The following is a 20938-nucleotide window of genomic DNA, read 5'->3' as shown; positions in this document are numbered from 1 at the left end:
TGATGACATCACACAGTTCCTCCATATGGACATGATGACTTCACACAGTTCCTCCATATGGACATGATGACATCACACAGTTCCTCCATACGGACATGATGACATCACACAGTTCCTCCATATAGACATGATGACATCACACAGTTCCTCAATATAGACATGATGACATCACACAGTTCCTCCATATGGACATGATGACATCACACAGCTCCTCTATATAGACATGATGACATCACACAGTTCCTCCATATGGACATGATGACATCACACAGTTCCTCCATATGGACATGATGACATCACACAGTTCCTCCATATGGACATGATGACATCACACAGTTCCTCTATATAGACATGATGACATCACACAGTTCCTCCATATAGACATGATGACATCACACAGTTCCTCCATATGGACATGATGACATCACACAGTTCCTCTATATAGACATGATGACATCACACAGTTCCTCCATATGGACATGATGACATCACACAGTTCCTCAATATAGACATGATGACATCACACAGTTCCTCCATATGGACATGATGACATCACACAGCTCCTCTATATAGACATGATGACATCACACAGTTCCTCCATATGGACATGATGACATCACACAGTTCCTCCATATGGACATGATGACATCACACAGTTCCTCCATATGGACATGATGACATCACACAGTTCCTCCATATGGACATGATGACATCACACAGTTCCTCTATATAGACATGATGACATCACACAGTTCCTCCATATAGACATGATGACATCACACAGTTCCTCCATATGGACATGATGACATCACACAGTTCCTCTATATAGACATGATGACATCACACAGTTCCTCCATATGGACATGATGACATCACACAGTTCCTCAATATAGACATGATGACATCACACAGTTCCTCCATATGGACATGATGACATCACACAGCTCCTCTATATAGACATGATGACATCACACAGTTCCTCCATATGGACATGATGACATCACACAGTTCCTCCATATGGACATGATGACATCACACAGTTCCTCTATATAGACATGATGACATCACACAGTTCCTCCATATAGACATGATGACATCACACAGTCCCTCCATATAGACATGATGACATCACACAGTTCCTCCATATAGACATGATGACATCACACAGTTCATTCATATAGACATGATGACATCACACAGTTCCTCTATATAAACATGATGACATCATACAGTTCCTCTATATAGACATGATGACATCACACAGTTCCTCCATATAGACATGATGACATCACACAGTTCATCCATATGGACATGATGACATCACACAGTTCCTCCATATAGACATGATGACATCACACAGTTCATCCATATGGACATGATGACATCACACAGTTCCTCCATATAGACATGATGACATCACACAGTTCCTCCATATGGACATGATGACATCATACAGTCGTCTGCACATCCATGATAAGAATCTTCGGTTCCACCACATCCCAGCGGTGATCTATAGTATGAGATCTGGTGACTGTGGAGGCCATTGGAGTCATTTGACCTCATTGTCCTGTATGAGATGGTGTCATGTGACCTCATTGTCCTGTATGAGATGATGTCATGTGACCTAATTGTCCTGTATGAGATGATGTCATGGGACCTCATTGTCCTGTATGAGATGGTGTCATGTGACCTCATTGTCCTGTATGAGATGATGTCATGTGACCTAATTGTCCTGTATGAGATGATGTCATGTGACCTCATTGTCCTGTATGAGATGATGTCATGTGACCTCATTGTCCTGTATGAGATGATGTCATGTGACCTCATTGTCCTGTATGAGATGATGTCATGTGACCTCATTGTCCTGTATGAGATGATGTCATGTGACCTCACTGTCCTGTATGAGATCATGTGACATGGGGCATTATCCTGCTGGAATTATCATCAGAAGATACAGGGGACACTGTGGTCATAAAGGGACGGACATGGTCAGTAACAATACTCAGGTAGGTTGTGGTGTTTATACCAGGATCAATTGGTACTAAGGGGCCCAAAGTGCCCAGAAAATGTCCCCCGCACCATTACACCCCCACCAGCCTGACCCTGATACAAGGCAGGAGGGATCCATGCTTTATGTTGTTTATGGCAAATTTTGACCCTTTTACTCCTGGAATGAAGATTCATCTCACCAGACGAAGTTCTTCCAAATTCCATAGTCCAGTTCTGGTGACCTGTGTGAGTTGTCGCCTCAGTTTCGTGTTCTTAGCTGACAGGAGTGGCCCCCGGTGTGGTCTGCTGCTCCTGTAGCCCATCTGCTTCTAGGTTGGCCATTTTGTGCAATCAGAGATAGTATTCTGCAGACCTTGCTTGTAACCAGTGGTTATATGAGTTACTGTTGCCTTTCTGTCACCTTTAACCAGTCTGCCCATTCTCTTCTGACACCAACAAAGCATTTTTGTCCACACAACTGCCGCTCACTGGATATTTTCTCTTTTTCGGAACGTTCTCTGTAAACCCTAGAGATGGTTGTGTGTGAAATCCCAGTAGATCAGCAGTTTCTGAAATACTCAGACGGGCCCATCTGGCACCAACAACCATATCACGTTCACACTCACTTAAATGGGTATTCCAGTTTTTTTTTATAACACAGTGTAATTTGCTTCTATTACCTCCTTGCGCTGCCTTGCCCCGTTTTCATGCACAGGACCCGCACCGGGAAGTACTGGAGTGCAAGTCTTTTTATTATACTGTCCTTTCCCAGCATTCCATGTGGCCATGGGGCGTGACTATACTGCAGTGGGTGGGTGGATAGCATTACTTCAGTAAATCCCTCCCATCCTGGTGTCCACCTACCATTCCATCACCCATCTCCTCTATACCCCTTTTGTCCCTTTTGCCTCCATTTTCTTCCATTACTCCCTCCTCCGTTCTTTTTTATTTACTCTTTTTTCTTCCATTACTCGTGTGGTGTGCCACAGGGATGCCATGAGGTGTATGGAGCAGATGTTATTAACCCCTAAAAGTTCGTGACGCCAGGGCGTGGTTTTCCCCGAGAACCACCAGAACGGTAGCACCGCTAGTCCTAGTTTAAGCAGGGCAAATAATAGTCCAAGACCAGGTTAGGTGTAGGGTTAACCCTAGCTTTACTGAGGTAGACAGATGGTACACTCTTAAAAGCTAGGCCAGGATCCCAAAGAGATGACCAGTAACGCAGGGGACCTCACAGCTTGCTGGGACTTGCAGTGACTTTGATAGACTTTAGGACAGCCTTGACTTGACTGAAGGTAGTGACAGCAGTCACAGAAGACTTGACTTACTGGCATGTGGCTGTAGGTTAGGCTTGAGGCCTCCAGATGTGCTGGACACTGGCTCTGAGATGTCTGGACTGGACTTGACCTCAGGATCTAAGAGAATGATTGTAGTACCTCCCCCTCTTATAAAGGGGGGCTGAGCAAGGAACCCATAGGTCAAGCTGCAGGTCACCTGGTTAACTGGTGCTCTCAGGGTAACAAACATGTGAATTGAACATGTGACAACAGCATCATGTGACTAACTCAAAGGTCCTTTATGGTGGGCACCGGGCCGCTTGGGCTAGGTGCCACGGACTGTGTGGTCTATGGTAGGAGGTAAGGAAGGGGTTAAGGTGAGCCCCATTACATGTACGGGAGGGAGATTGGTCCCGATAGGAGAGGGTTAGCCAATGAGGAGACCGGATGGGGGCAGAGAGGGTGGGCTTGCTGCTATTTAAGGAGGGGATCCCCCCTCCTACTTCCTCTTACCGTTCTCAGCGCCAGGGAGAAAGCCCCGCCCTCCCGCCCGAATTTTCTCTGGTTGTTAATTCTTTGCTACGGTGCTTAATTGTAACCCCCTGTTATACAAAAAAAAAAAACATTTATTAAGAGACGTTGTTTGTAATTTCTGTCTGCATGTATTATTCTTTTGTGTTTGTGAAGTCACAGCGGGCGGTACAGGAGATATGAGATGGAAATAAGAAAAGGTGGAAGGCTTTTATGCCCGTCGGCTTAGGCCGGCGGCTGGCTGGTTGCTTCCTCTTGGTAGTCAACCTATGGAGGTTGATAGTTAAAGTTATTTCTGGTTAAAAGGTTAAAGGAATAAAGCTGTGGCCGACCCCCACATCCACTAAAAGATATCAGTTGTCCGTGAGGTTGTTTAAGATATATAAGGTTAATGGGTCGAACAGGAGTAAGGGGAGCGGTGTAGTACACACAGTCTGCATAACACATATCACACTATGGGAGAGACGCTGCAGGAGAGCCCCTAGGGCACAGAGGGACTCAACCTGACAAGGCATAAGTACTGTATGGGACTATATCCCATACTGGGACATCATAAACCCCCCTACTTAACGGAAGTCACCCTCGACGAAAGTCCTGACAGGCTGGAGGATCAAAGCGGCCTTGGGGCCAAATGCAGTCCTGCGGCATTGTAACCCAACATAGATTTCCAACTTTGCTTAATGAAAACTATTAATGTGTGGTGTCCCGGTACCGGATTGCATCCGTTACCTTGTGGTGAGGTCCCCAAAGTCAGAGTCCCTAGGCACCAGTGGGATCCTCATCTATAGTTAGCCCCTAGTCACCCCTTTAATAATTAAAATTATTCAAATTCTAATTGTCTATAGGTATATAAAGTGTACTTACCTTGTTGTTAGTGTCGCAGGACCTGTGGGTAACGTGATGCGTTCCAGAACTCTATGGTTTTTACTCAAGGACCTTTGGAGGTAGTCAGGTTATCACCCACCATGCTTTGTAACGGTGAGTGACAGCTCACATGGACCAATCCAAAATGGCCCTGCCCATATAAGGGAGCGGCGGCCATTAATCTCTCTCTTTCCTCGTGGGCTCCTGATGAGGACGGATCTGCGCAGCTGTCATCGGCAACCACTAGGCCAAAGCTTTGCAGCAACGGCCATCATTCCAAAACTGTGAGTTACTTCAATTCCCTATTACTCCGCAAGATCACTGGACCTAAACAGACCCCTAAATCCAGCGGATCTTTGCAAAACCTAATTCTACTAATCTCAGGATAACTTATCGGTCCTAAGCAACTGTCAGTCACTGCCGTGCTGATAATAGACTCTGTTACTAAGACTTACCGTTACTGAATGTACCGCAATTCATCAGTAAAGGTCCTGCAAGTTCAAGTTCAGCACTGCCGTGGACAGTCGTTTATTTCTGCACACACCTATCGTTTCTGGGAAAGGTGGCGATAGGCCTAGCAACTACCTCAGCGTATTAACCCTCACCCTGGCGTCACGAGTGACAAGGGTTAAATTGAATGCAATTCAAATGCAATAGAGTCTTTGTATAAATGTCCATACATGCTCTGGTAGATTTTCTGCATTCAACAGAGAATAACAACATACCTATGACTATGGTATAACACGACTTATAGACTATGACTATGTATTTTATGACAGTTGACTATACATATTATGACATTCGACTATGCACATAACATTCTATACATGACTAGACATGATATTGGCGTATTGGGTTGCCGGAGGCTCTCTGCGCAATGCCTTGGTTACTGGGGTCCTGTCACGGTGCCGGCTGGCAGGAGGTGGATCCTCTGTGCCAGAGAGGGATAGCGAGGACCGTGCTAGTGGACCGGTTCTAAGACACTACAGGTTTTCACCAGAGCCCGCCGCAAAGCGGGATGGTCTTGCTGCGGCGGTAGTGACCAGGTCGTATCCACTAGCAACGGCTCACCTCTCTGGCTGCTGAAGATAGGCGAGGTACAAGGGAGTAGGCAGAAGCAAAGTCGGACGTAGCAGAAGGTCGGGGGCAGGCGGCAAGGTTCGTAGTCAGGGGAGATAGCAAAGTTCTGGTACACAGGGTATAAACACACAAAAACGCTTTCACTAGGCTCTAGGGCAACAAGATCCGGCAAGGAAGTGCAAGGGAGGAGACTAGATATAGCCAGGAAACAGATGGGAACCAATTAAGCTAATTGGGCCAGGCACCAATCATTGGTGCACTGGCCCTTTAAGTCTCAGGGAGCTGGCGCGCGCGCGCCCTAGAGAGCGGAGCCGCGCGCGCCAGCACATGACCGCAGGAGACGGGAACGGGTAAGTGACCTGGGATGCGATTCGCGAGCGGGCGCGTCCCGCTGTGCGAATCGCATCCCCAACGGCCATGACAGGGCAGCGCTCCCGGTCAGCGCTGACCGGGGAGCTGCAGGGAGAAAGGCGCCGTGAGCGCTCCGGGGAGGAGCGGGGACCCGGAGCGCTAGGCGTAACAGTACCCCCCCCCTTAGGTCTCCCCTTCTCTTTATCGGGTAACTGCCTCCCCTGGGATGAGGACACCGGGAAAGGAAGGAGGGATTCCTCAACGGCAGGCAGAACCGCAGGAGTAGGAATGGGGAGAGAGGGCAGAGGGCGAGACCTGGCACGGGGCAGTGCGACACCAGGACGAGGGCCATGAGGGGACACAGAAGCTTGCCTGGGAGGGGGGGAGGGGCATTTCCTGTGGCAGGCAGAGTCCTTAATGACCTTAGGGGGACCGGATACAGGAGGAACCACAGAGTTACGGCAAGGGTTACTGGGAACCGGTTTTAGACAGTTCTTGGCACAAGAGGACCCCCAACTCTTGATCTCCCCAGTGGACCAATCCAGGGTTGGGGAATGAAGTTGAAGCCAGGGAAGTCCAAGGAGAATTTCCGAGGTGCAATTGGGGAGGACCAAAAGTTCAATCCTCTCGTGATGAGATCCGATGCTCATAAGAAGGGGCTCCGTGCGGAAACGTATGGTACAGTCCAACCTGGCTCCGTTGACCGCGGAGATGCGGAGTGGCTTGACAAGACGGGTCACCGGAATATGGAATTTATTCACAAAGGACTCCCGAATAAAATTCCCAGAAGCTCCAGAGTCCAGACAGGCCACGGCTGAGAGGGGAGAGCTGGCTGAAGTGGAAATCCGAACAGGTACCGTGAGACGTGGAGAAGCCGACTTGGCATCAAGAGACGCCACACCCACGAGAGCTGGGTGCGAGCGTGCGTTTCCCAGACGTGGAGGACGGATAGGGCAATCCACCAGAAAATGTTCAGTACTGGCACAGTACAAACAAAGATTCTCTTCCTTACGGCGATTCCTCTCTTCCAGGGTCAGGCGAGACCGATCCACTTGCATGGCCTCCTCGGCGGGAGGCCTAGGCGCAGATTGCAGTGGAGACTGTGGGAGAGGTGGCCAGAGATCTAAGTCTTTTTCCTGGCGGAGCTCTTGATGCCTCTCAGAAAAACGCATGTCAATGCGAGTGGCTAGATGAATGAGTTCATGCAGGCTAGCAGGAGTCTCTCGTGCGGCCAGAACATCTTTAATGTTGCTGGATAGGCCTTTTTTAAAGGTCGCGCAGAGAGCCTCATTATTCCAGGAAAGTTCAGAAGCAAGAGTACGGAATTGTATGGCGTACTCGCCAACGGAGGAATTACCCTGGACCAGGTTCAGCAGGGCAGTCTCAGCAGAAGAGGCTCGGGCAGGTTCCTCAAAGACACTTCGAATTTCCGAGAAGAAGGAGTGTACAGAGGCAGTGACGGGGTCATCACGGTCCCAGAGCGGTGTGGCCCATGACAGGGCTTTTCCAGACAGAAGGCTGACTACGAAAGCCACCTTAGACCTTTCAGTAGGAAACTGATCCGACATCATCTCCAGATGCAGGGAACATTGGGAAAGAAAGCCACGGCAAAACTTAGAGTCCCCATTAAATTTGTCCGGCAAAGACAGGCGGAGGCTAGGAGTGGCCACTCGCTGCGGAAGAGGTGCAGGAGCTGGCGGAGGAGATGGTTGCTGCTGCTGTAGCTGAGACTGAATCTGCTGTAGCTGCGACTGGAGTTGCTGAGTCATGGTGGTCAAGTACGACAGCTGGTGATCTTGTTGGGCAATCTGTCGGGCTTGCTGGGCGACCAGTGTGGGGAGGTCGGCGACAACAGGCAGAGGAACTTCAGCGGGATCCATGGCCGGATCTACTGTCACGGTGCCGGCTGGCAGGAGGTGGATCCTCTGTGCCAGAGAGGGATAGCGAGGACCGTGCTAGTGGACCGGTTCTAAGACACTACAGGTTTTCACCAGAGCCCGCCGCAAAGCGGGATGGTCTTGCTGCGGCGGTAGTGACCAGGTCGTATCCACTAGCAACGGCTCACCTCTCTGGCTGCTGAAGATAGGCGAGGTACAAGGGAGTAGGCAGAAGCAAAGTCGGACGTAGCAGAAGGTCGGGGGCAGGCGGCAAGGTTCGTAGTCAGGGGAGATAGCAAAGTTCTGGTACACAGGGTATAAACACACAAAAACGCTTTCACTAGGCTCTAGGGCAACAAGATCCGGCAAGGAAGTGCAAGGGAGGAGACTAGATATAGCCAGGAAACAGATGGGAACCAATTAAGCTAATTGGGCCAGGCACCAATCATTGGTGCACTGGCCCTTTAAGTCTCAGGGAGCTGGCGCGCGCGCGCCCTAGAGAGCGGAGCCGCGCGCGCCAGCACATGACCGCAGGAGACGGGAACGGGTAAGTGACCTGGGATGCGATTCGCGAGCGGGCGCGTCCCGCTGTGCGAATCGCATCCCCAACGGCCATGACAGGGCAGCGCTCCCGGTCAGCGCTGACCGGGGAGCTGCAGGGAGAAAGGCGCCGTGAGCGCTCCGGGGAGGAGCGGGGACCCGGAGCGCTAGGCGTAACAGGTCCCTTGGCATTACACACTTCTCCCCAGAACTCTAGTTATATTTATGCTAGACATTTTCTTATGCTAGACATTTTGTTAGATAACATTTGACATTCTGTTACCTTTGACTTTTTGTTACATGCTTTTATGAGTAACAGAAATACCTTCTGGCCAGCAAAGTATCCTGAGCACGAGGACACAAGAAATATCACATTTGACATTTTAGACATATGACATTTGTGTGGACTGTGTAGTTGTGAGTGCTACAGTCCTACTGTACATGAAACATGTGTACATGACGTACGTTATGTGTACTTATGACTATGTGTAGTAAACGACTTAACTATTGACTGTACATGATATTGGTGATGGGGTGACATGTGGCTGTATGTTAGGCTTGGGGCTTCCAGATGTGTTGGACACTGGTTCTGAGAAGTCTGGCCTGAACTTGACCTCACGATCTAAGCGCAATGAATGAGCAAAAAGTGATTGTAGTAGCTCCCCCCTCTTATAAAGGGGGGCTGTGCAAGGAGCCCATAGGTCAAGCTGCAGGTCACCTGGTTAGCTGGTGCTCTCTGGGTAACAAACATGTGAATTGAACATGTGACAACAGTATCATGTAACTAACTCAGAGGTTCTCAAAGGTCCTTTATGCATAACACATATAACACTATGGGGGAGATGCTGCAGGAGAGCCCCTAGGGCACAGAGGGACTCAATCTGACAGGGCCTAAGTACTGTACGGGACCATATCCCATACTGGGACATCACAATAGTCTACTCTTTTCCCTTACATTATCATCCTCTGCCATACATTTTCCCTTCCATTCTCTTCCTTTACATTGCCCTGCAGATGTCCTTTGGGGCCCCCTTATAATAGACACTGCACATATAGTAGACACCTCACATATAGTAGACACAGCACATATAGTAGACACAGCACATATAGTAGTCACCATTTTTGGTTATTGAGGACAGTAATAGTAATAACAATGGATTTTGGATTCCTTCTGCTGAAAACCCCTGACTCCAGTCCTCCGACTTCTGTTTCTGAGATTGCTGACTTCATGGGGAAACTTTTGGGTGTAACAGAGAAAACTTTAAAAGCAGCTGCGAGTAGTCACTTCCCTGTTGGAAGTTTCTGGTCATCTTCAGGTTGAGGGAGAAGATCAGTGAAGTCCCAGACTGCGGCTGAGAAGATGGCGGCCAATGACATGGACACTTTCGAGATAAGTGGTAATGACCCAAAATGTTCTTTTCATCCTGATGATAATCCAGGTTATTATAATGCAAAAGTTGTCAGGTCCGGTAGAATGCAGAGGAACCCCAACATCTACAGTCCCCCCAGATCTCACTAATATAAGGGTAGAGATGGTGCAGGTAATGTCATCTATGGGCAGAAGATGCTGCAGATCAGTAATTATGGCGTCAGTTCTTCTTATATTGTGGTCAGTGTTGTTTTTCCCTTTTTCTTTTACTTATTATTATTATATTTTCCTGTAATTGTTTTCACTTTCTCTTCCTTATATAGTAGTTAAAGGGGTACTCCGGTGTAAAAAATTATGTTTTCAAATCAACTGGTGCAAGAAAGTTAAACAGATTTGTCAATGACTTCTATTAAAAAATCTGAATCCTTCCAGTACTTATCAGCTGCTGTATGCTCCACAGGAAGTGGTGTAGTTCTTTCCAGTCTGACCACAGTGCTCTCTGCTGACACCTCTTTCCATGTCAGGAACTGTCCAGAGAAGGAGAGGTTTGCTATAGGGATTTGCTCCTGCTCTGGACATTTCCTGAGGAGTCAGCAGAGAGCATTGTGATCAGACAGAACAACTCAACTTCAGAAGCTGATAAGTACTGGTAGGATTAAGATTTTTTAATAGAAGTAATTGACAAATCTGTTTAACTTTCTGGAGCCAGTTGATATGAAAAAAAAAAGTTTTTTCATGTAATACCCCTTTAAGTCAGCCCAGTGCTCTATGTTTCATGTTCTATTTCTTGAACCCTACGTTTTAAAGAGCTACACAACTTCCTTTAGAGCATACATCAGCTGATAAGTACTATATATATATATATATATATATATATATATATATATATATATATATATAAATAAAGTAATTTACATAACTGTGTAACTCTCTGTCACCAGTTTTTTGGAAAGCATTTTTTTTTTACCGGAGTACCCCTTTAAATATTTTAAGATTTCTTGTTATGCTTTTGTTTGTATTATTTTACCTTCTTCTTACTATATTGCAGTTAGTATTTTTCTTTGTCTTGTTACTCTTATGCCTGATATATTTATGATCATCAGCTCCAGATATGGCCCAGATATGTTGTGTGGTGCTGATTTGGTTTGGAGACTGTTATATATGTGTGATGGGTATTAGAGTCTCTTCAGCATTATCAGCGTTCACTACCATGTATTCACATTCATTACTATTACATTATTATGTGTATAGACTCGGGTCCTGACCTAAAGGTCGAGATGTTGTCGGGGTCAGTATAACACTATCTAGGTTACGAGGTCACTGACCATCTTTCAGGTGGAGCGTCATGATCGTACATGTTGAAGCATAATGTTTACCCTCCTAAAATATAATCTGGACCATCTTCTAGAAGTTCCCAGGTCAATGGAGCATTTTTTATGGGTTACGGGGTCACAAGCCGATCTTCTAGACAATATTGGGATACTGAATTATCTGCCACGTAACTAGACCATCTTCTCTATGTTACTGGGTGACTGCACCATCTTCTAGAAGTTATTGGGTCATTGGACCATCTTCTACAGGATATATTTTATCTTTTAGTGGTTACCAGGTCACTGGGCCATCTTCTAGAGGATATTGGGTCACTGGACAATCTTCTAGAAGTTACTAGGTCTCTGTACCATGTTCTAGAGCACTGGTCTCAAACTATGGCCCTCCAGATGTTGCAGAACTTCCACTCCCAGCATGCCCGGACAGCCGTTGGCTGTCCGGGCATGCTGGGAGTGGAAGTTCTGCAACATCTGGAGGGCCACAGTTTGAGACCACTGTACTAGAGAATATGGGGGTCACTGGACCATTTTCTAGACATTATTGGGTCTATATCATCTAGTAGAGGTTACCTGATTACTGGACCATCGTGAAGAGGTTACCTGATCACTGGACCATCCTTTAGAGGTTACCTGATCACTGGACCATCGTGTAGAGGTTACCTGATCACTGGACCATCGTGTAGAGGTTACCTTATCACTGGACCCTTGTATAGAGGTTACCTGATCACTGAACCATAGTTTAGAGGTTACTTTATCACTGGACCATCGTGTAGTGGTTACCTGATCACTGGACCACCTTGTAGGTTTACCCGATCACTGGACCATCGTGTAAAGGTTACTTGATCACTGGACCATCCTGTAGAGGTTACTTTATCACTGGACCACCTTTTAGAGGTTACCTGGTCACTGGACCATTGTGTAGTGGTTACCTGATCACTGGACCATCCTCTAGAGGTTACCTGATCACTGGACAATCGTCTAGAGGTTATCTGATCACTGGACCATCGTGTAGAGGTTACCTGATCACTGAACCATTGTCTAGAGGTTACCTGATCACTGGACCATAGTGTAGAGGCTACTTTATCACTGGACCATCATGTAGAGGTTACCTGATCACTAGACCATGATCACTAGATCATGATCTAGGGGGTCACCCGGCCACTGGAACAAAACCTTGAAGAATTCGAAAAAAGGATTGAACAGTAGGGATTACGAGGCCTTTCAGTCACTGTTTACCATATTAGAATATACCATAAGAATCCTATAAAACACCAATCTCTTTCTGAGACCCCGACCATTCATACAATGTCTCTGAAGTGACACAACAAGAATGGTCAGGAGTCTCAGGAACCATGGACCATGTTTTGCCCCTCCCCCAAACATATTAAAAATAGAGAAGTAGTGACATAAATAAAGGATGTGGGGAAGTTTATGAATGTAGACATGACTGGAGCCAGGAAGGGTGAGGCCGTGCAGAGTTCCTCAGAAGAAGAACCATAGGAGACGAGAAGGAAGAAAATTGATGAGGCCAATGTCTCCTATTCTGCTCTCACTGAGTCCACAACCATCCTGGAGGGCACAGGACATACAGTCCATCATACAGTCCATCATATAGTCCATTATACAGTCCATCATACTGTCCACCATACAGTCCATCATATAGTCCATCATACAGTCAATCATACAGTCCATCATACAGTCCAGCATACAGTCCATCATATAGTCCATTATACAGTCCATCATACTGTCCACCATACAGTCCATCATATAGTCCATCATACAGTCAATCATACAGTCCATCATACAGTCAATCATACAGTCCATCATACAGTCCAGCATACAGTCCAGCATACAGTCCATCATATAGTCCATCATATAGTCCTTTATACAGTCCATCATACTGTCCATCATACAGTCCATCATACTGTCAATCATACAGTCAATCATACAGTCCATCATACTGTCCATCATACTGTCCATCATACAGTCCATAATGCAGTCCATCATATAGTCCATAATACAGTCAATCATACAGTCAATCATACAGTCCATCATACAGTCCATCACACAGTCCATAATATAGTCCATTATACAGTCCATTATATAGTCCATTATATAGTCCATCATACAGTCCATCATACAGTCCATCATATAGTCCATTATACAGTCCATCATATCGTCCATCATACAGTCCACCATACAGTCCACCATACAGTCCATCATACAGTCCACCATACAGTCCACCATATAGTCCATCATACAGACCACCATACAGTCCACAATACAGACCATCATATAGTCCACCACATAGTCCATCATACAGTCCACTATACAGTCCATCATATAGTCCACCATACAGTCCACCATACAGTCCACCATACAGTCCATCATACAGTCCACCATACAGTCCATCATACAGACCACCATACAGTCCATCATACAGTCTATTGTACAGTCCACCATGCAGTCCATCATACAGTCTATTGTACAGTCCACCTTGCAGTCCATCATACAGACCACCATACAGTATCATACAGTCCACCATACAGTTCACCATGCAGTCCTTCATACAGTCCATCATACAGTCCACCATACAGTCCACCATACAGTCCATCCTACAGTCCATCCTACAGTCAATCATACAGTCCACCGTACCTCTAAATAGACTTTTGAAGGCTTAAGTGCTGGAGGTTTTAGTAGGAATCACTGTGATTTAGCAGTGGAGGATGTGGCAGCGCCTGAAGACTAATCTATTGGGGAAGTTCACAAGCTGTAAAATATGAAAGTGTCTATTCAGCAGGAGGATGACCGCAGACCGCGAGCGGTGGGAAGAACTACACATTAATAGAGAGAATCATGCGGTAGTTACACACAACACTGTAATAATACCGATACTGTAATAGCACTGAAATAATATCGATACTGTAATAACACTGTAATAATACAGATACTGTAATAACACTGTAATAATACCGATACTGTAATAACACTGTAATAATACAGCTACTGTAATAACACTATAATAATACCGATACTGTAATAGCACTGAAATAATACCGATACTGTAATAACACTGTAATAATACAGATACTGTAATAACACTGTAATAATACCGATACTGTAATAGCACTGAAATAATACCGATACTGTAATAACACTGTAATAATACAGATACTGTAATAACACCGTAATAATACCGATACTGTAATAACACTGTAATAATACAGATACTGTAATAACACTGTAATAATACCGATACTGTAATAACACTGAAATAATACTGATACTGTAATAACACTGTAATAATACCAATACTGTAATAGCACTGTAATAATACTGATACTGTAATAACACCGTAATAATACAGATACTGTAATAACACTGTAATAATACTGATACTGTAATAACACTGTAATAATACAGATACTGTAATAACACTGTAATAATACTGATACTGTAATAACACTAATAATACCGATACTGTAATAGCACTGAAATAATACCGATACTGTAATAACACTGTAATAATACCAATACTGTAATAGCACTGTAATAATACAGATACTGTAATAACACTGTAATAATACTGATACTGTAATAACACTGTAATAATACAGATACTGTAATAACACTGTAATAATACTGATACTGTAATAACACTAATAATACCGATACTGTAATAACACTGAAATACTGATACTGTAATAACACTGATAATACAGATACTGTAATAACACAGTAATAATGCAGATACTGTAATAACACCGTAATAATACTAATACTGTAATAACACTAATAATACCGATACTGTAATGACACTGTAATAATACAGATACTATAATAACACTGTAATAATACCGATGCTGTATTAACACCATAATAATACCGATATTGTAATAACACCGTAATAATACTGATACTGTAATAACACTGATAATACCGATACTATAATAACACTGTAATAATACCGATACTGTAATAACACTGTAATAATACAGATACTGTAATAACACCGTAATAATACAGATACTGTAATAACACCGTAATAATACAGATACTGTAATAACACTAATAATACAGATACTGTAATAACACCGTAATAATACAGATACTGTAATAACACCGTAATAATACAGATACTGTAATAACACTGTAATAATACAGATACTGTAATAACACCGTAATAATACAGATACTGTAATAACACTGCAATAATACAGATACTGTAATAACACCGTAATAATACAGCTACTGTAATAACACTGTAATAATACAGATACTGTAATAACACCGTAATAATACAGATACTGTAATAACACTGTAATAATACAGATACTGTAATAACACTGAAATTATACCGATACTGTAATAACACCGTAATAATACTGATACTGTAATAACACTAATAATACAGATACTGTAATAACACTGTAATAATACTAATACTGTAATAACACTAATAATACCGATACTGTAATAACACTGAAATACTGATACTGTAATAACACTGTAATAATACCGATACTGTAATAACACCGTAATAATACTAATACTGTAATAACACCGTAATAATACAGATACTGTAATAACACTGTAATAATACTGATACTGTAATAACACCGTAATAATACGGATACTGTAAAAACACCTCAATAATACCGATACTGTAATAACACCATAATAATACTGATACTGTAATAACACCGTAATAATACAGATACTATAATAACACTGTAATAATACTCATACTGTAATAACACCGCAATAATACAGATACTGTAATAACACCGTAATAATACAGATACTGTAATAACACTGTAATAATACTGATACTGTAATAACACCGTAATAATACGGATACTGTAAAAACACCTCAATAATACCGATACTGTAATAACACCATAATAATACTGATACTGTAATAACACCGTAATAATACAGATACTATAATAACACTGTAATAATACTCATACTGTAATAACACCGCAATAATACAGATACTGTAATAACACTGTAATAATACAGATACTGTAATAACACCGTAATAATACAGATACTGTAATAACACCGTAATAATACTGATACTGTAATAACACCGTAATACAGATACTGTGATAACACCGTAATACAGATACTGTAATAACACTGTAATAATACAGATACTGTAATAACACCGTAATAATAATGATACTGTAATAACTAGAGATGAGCGAACTTACAGTAAATTTGATTTGTCACAAACTTCTCGGCTCGGCAGTTGATGACTTTCCTGCATAAATTAGTTCAGCTTTCAGGTGCTCCGGTGGGCTGGAAAAGGTGGATACATTCCTAGGAAAGAGTCTCCCAGAACTGTATCCACCTTTTCCAGCCCACCGGAGCACCTGAAAGCTGAACTAATTTACGCAGGAAAAGTTATCAACTGCCGAGCCGAGAAGTTCGTGACAAATCGAATTTACTGTAAGTTCGCTCATCTCTAGTAATAACACCGTAATAATACTGATACTGTAATAACACCGTAATAATACTGATACTGTAATAACACCATAATAATACTGATACTGTAATACCACTGTAATAATACTGATACTGTAATAACACTGTAATACAGATACTGTAATAACACCGTAATAATACTGATACTGTAATAACACCGTAATAATACTGATACTGTAATAACACCGTAATAATACAGATACTATAACACTGTAATAATACAGATACTGTAATAACACCGTAATAATACTGATACTGTAATAACACCATAATAATACTGATACTGTAATAACACTGTAATAATACAGATACTGTAATAACACTGTAATAATACTGATACTGTAATAACACCGTAATACAGATACTGTAATAACACCGTAATAATACTGATACTGTAATAACACCGTAATACAGATACTGTAATAACACCGTAATAATACTGATACTGTAATAACACCGTAATACAGATACTGTAATAACACCGTAATAATACTGATACTGTAATAACACCGTAATAATGCTGATACTGTAATAACACTGTAATAATACTGATACTGTAATAACACCGTAATAATACTGATACTGTAATAACACTGTAATAATACTGATACTGTAATAACACCGTAATAATGCTGATACTGTAATAACACCGTAATACAGATACTGTAATAACACCGTAATAATACTGATACTGTAATAACACTGTAATAATACTGATACTGTAATAACACCGTAATAATACTGATACTGTAATAACACCGTAATAATACTGATACTGTAATAACACTGTAATAATACCGATACTGTAATAACACCGTAATAATACTGATACTGTAATAACACCGTAATAATACAGATACTGTAATAACACCGTAATAATACTGATACTGTAATAACACTGTAATAATACCGATACTGTAATAACACTGTAATAATACTGATACTGTAATAACATCGTAATAATACCGATACTGTAATAACACTGTAATAAAACTGATACTGTAATAACACTGTAATAATACCGATAATGTAATAACACCGTAATAATACTGATACTGTAATAACACTGTAATACAGATACTGTAATAACACTGTAATAATACAGATACTGTAATAACACCGTAATAATACTGATACTGTAATAACACTGTAATAATACTGATACTGTAATAACACTGTAATAATACCGATACTGTAATAACACCGTAATAATACTGATACTGTAATAACACCGTAATAATACTGATACTGTAATAACACTGTAATAATACTGATACTGTAATAACACTGTAACAATACCGATACTGTAATAACACCGTAATAATACTGATACTGTAATAACACCGTAATAATACTGATACTGTAATAACACTGTAATAATACCGATACTGTAATAACACTGTAATAATACCGATACTGTAATAACACCGTAATAATACTGATACTGTAATAACACTGTAATAATACTGATTCTGTAATAACACTGTAATAATACTGATACTGTAATAACACTGTAATAATACTGATACTGTAATAACACTGTAACAATACCGATACTGTAATAACACCGTAATAATACTGATACTGTAATAACACTGTAATAATACTGATTCTGTAATAACACTGTAATAATACCGATACTGTAATAACACCGTAATAATACTGATACTGTAATAACACCGTAATAATACTGATACTGTAATAACACTGTAATAATACTGATACTGTAATAACACCGTAATAATACCGATACTGTAATAACACTGTAATAATACCGATACTGTAATAACACCGTAATACAGATACTGTAATAACACCGTAATAATACTGATACTGTAATAACACTGTAATAATACTGATTCTGTAATAACACTGTAATAATACCGATACTGTAATAACACCGTAATAATACTGATACTGTAATAACACCGTAATAATACTGATACTGTAATAACACTGTAATAATACTGATACTGTAATAACACCGTAATAATACCGATACTGTAATAACACTGTAATAATACCGATACTGTAATAACACCGTAATAATACTGATACTGTAATAACACTGTAATAATACTGATACTGTAATAACACCGTAATAATACTGATACTGTAATAACACTGTAATAATGCTGATCACCATATCACACAAATACTCAACAAAAGGTCACAAATTAGATATTAATATAAATGTACTAAAAATGTACTAATACTATCAATGATAAGAGAGTAATACGTCATATCCTTCTATTCATGGATCAGGAGAGGGTTTGTTCCATTGTTTCAGGTCACATGGTTTGCTCCCCCCTGTATATAATATCTTCTCTACAGTCACTAATCCTGCAATAATATTGTTCTTTTCTTTTTAGATATGAAGCAAAAAAAAACTCCTAAAGATAAATTTTTGCAAATTTTCCTATTTGTATATGTGACCTTCCTGACCTGTGGATTGGTGTTCTTGGCTTATAGAGGTAAGAAGGGTCAAAGGTACCGAAACACTCGGAGGCTACACATAGACAAAACATATACACCATAGGGGAGATTTATCAAAACCAGTGCAGAGGAAAATTTGCCTAGTTGCCCATAGCAACCAATCAGATCACTGCTTTCATTTTGCAGAGGCCTTGTTAGAAATGAAAGCAGCGATCTGATTGGTTGCTGTGGGAAACTGGGCAAATTTTCCTCCGCAGCGGTTTTTATAAATCTCCCCCCATATACCTATACACAACATATACACCACATACACTACACACAACATATACACCACATACACTATACACAACATATATACACTATATACACACCATATAACCTATACACAACATATACACCACATACACTATACACAACATATATACACTATATACACACCATATAACCTATACACAACATATACACCACATACACTATACACAACATATATACACTATATACACACACCATATAACCTATACACAACATATACACCACATACACTATACACAACATATATACACTATATACACACCATATAACCTATACACAACATATACACCACATACACTATACACAACATATATACACTATATACACACCATATAACCTATACACAACATATACACCACATACACTATACACAACATATATACACTATATACACACCATATAACCTATACACAACATATACACCACATACACTATACACAACATATATACACTATATACACACACCATATAACCTATACACAACATATACACCACATACACTATACACAACATATATACACTATATACACACACCATATAACCTATACACAACATATACACCACATACACTATACACAACATATACACCACATACACTATACACAACATATATACACTATATACACACCATATAACCTATACACAACATATACACCACATACACTATACACAACATATATACACTATATACACACCATATAACCTATACACAACATATACACCACATACACTATACACAACATATACACCACATACACTATACACAACATATATACACTATATACACACCATATAACCTATACACAACATATACACCACATACACTATACACAACATATATACACTATATACACACCATATAACCTATACACAACATATACACCACATACACTATACACAACATATATACACTATATACACACACCATATAACCTATACACAACATATACACCACATACACTATACACAACATATATACACTATATACACACCATATAACCTATACACAACATATACACCACATACACTATACACAACATATATACACTATATACACACCATATAACCTATACACAACATATACACCACATACACTATATACAACATATACACCACATACACTATACACAACATATATACACTATATACACACACCATATAACCTATACACAACATATACACCACATACACTATACACAACATATATACACTATATACACACCATATAACCTATACACAACATATACACCACATACACTATACACAACATATATACACTATATACACACCATATAACCTATACACAACATATACACCACATACACTATACACAACATATATACACTATATACACACCATATAACCTATACACAACATATACACCACATACACTATACACAACATATATACACTATATACACACACCATATAACCTATACACAACATATACACCACATACACTATACACAACATATACACCACATACACTAT

The 20938-nt window shown here is 41.1% G+C and overlaps 1 protein-coding gene across 1 annotated transcript in view; it reads left to right on the top strand.

Annotated features, from left to right (window-relative positions):
• The first annotated feature begins 9814 nt into the window (after window positions 1–9814).
• Window positions 9815–20938, top strand: part of MARCO (macrophage receptor with collagenous structure) — a 35932-nt gene continuing 24808 nt past the window's right edge. The window contains exons 1-2 of the mRNA XM_056534332.1: window positions 9815–9906; window positions 19072–19173. Coding sequence (XP_056390307.1) covers window positions 9870–9906; window positions 19072–19173 — 139 coding nt within the window. The 5' untranslated portion in view covers window positions 9815–9869. The remainder of the gene's footprint in view (window positions 9907–19071; window positions 19174–20938) is intronic.

Source organism: Hyla sarda, chromosome 8, assembly GCF_029499605.1.
Source record: "Hyla sarda isolate aHylSar1 chromosome 8, aHylSar1.hap1, whole genome shotgun sequence".
Classification (NCBI taxonomy): domain Eukaryota; kingdom Metazoa; phylum Chordata; class Amphibia; order Anura; family Hylidae; genus Hyla; species Hyla sarda.
This window is presented reverse-complemented; position numbering and strand designations above follow the sequence as displayed.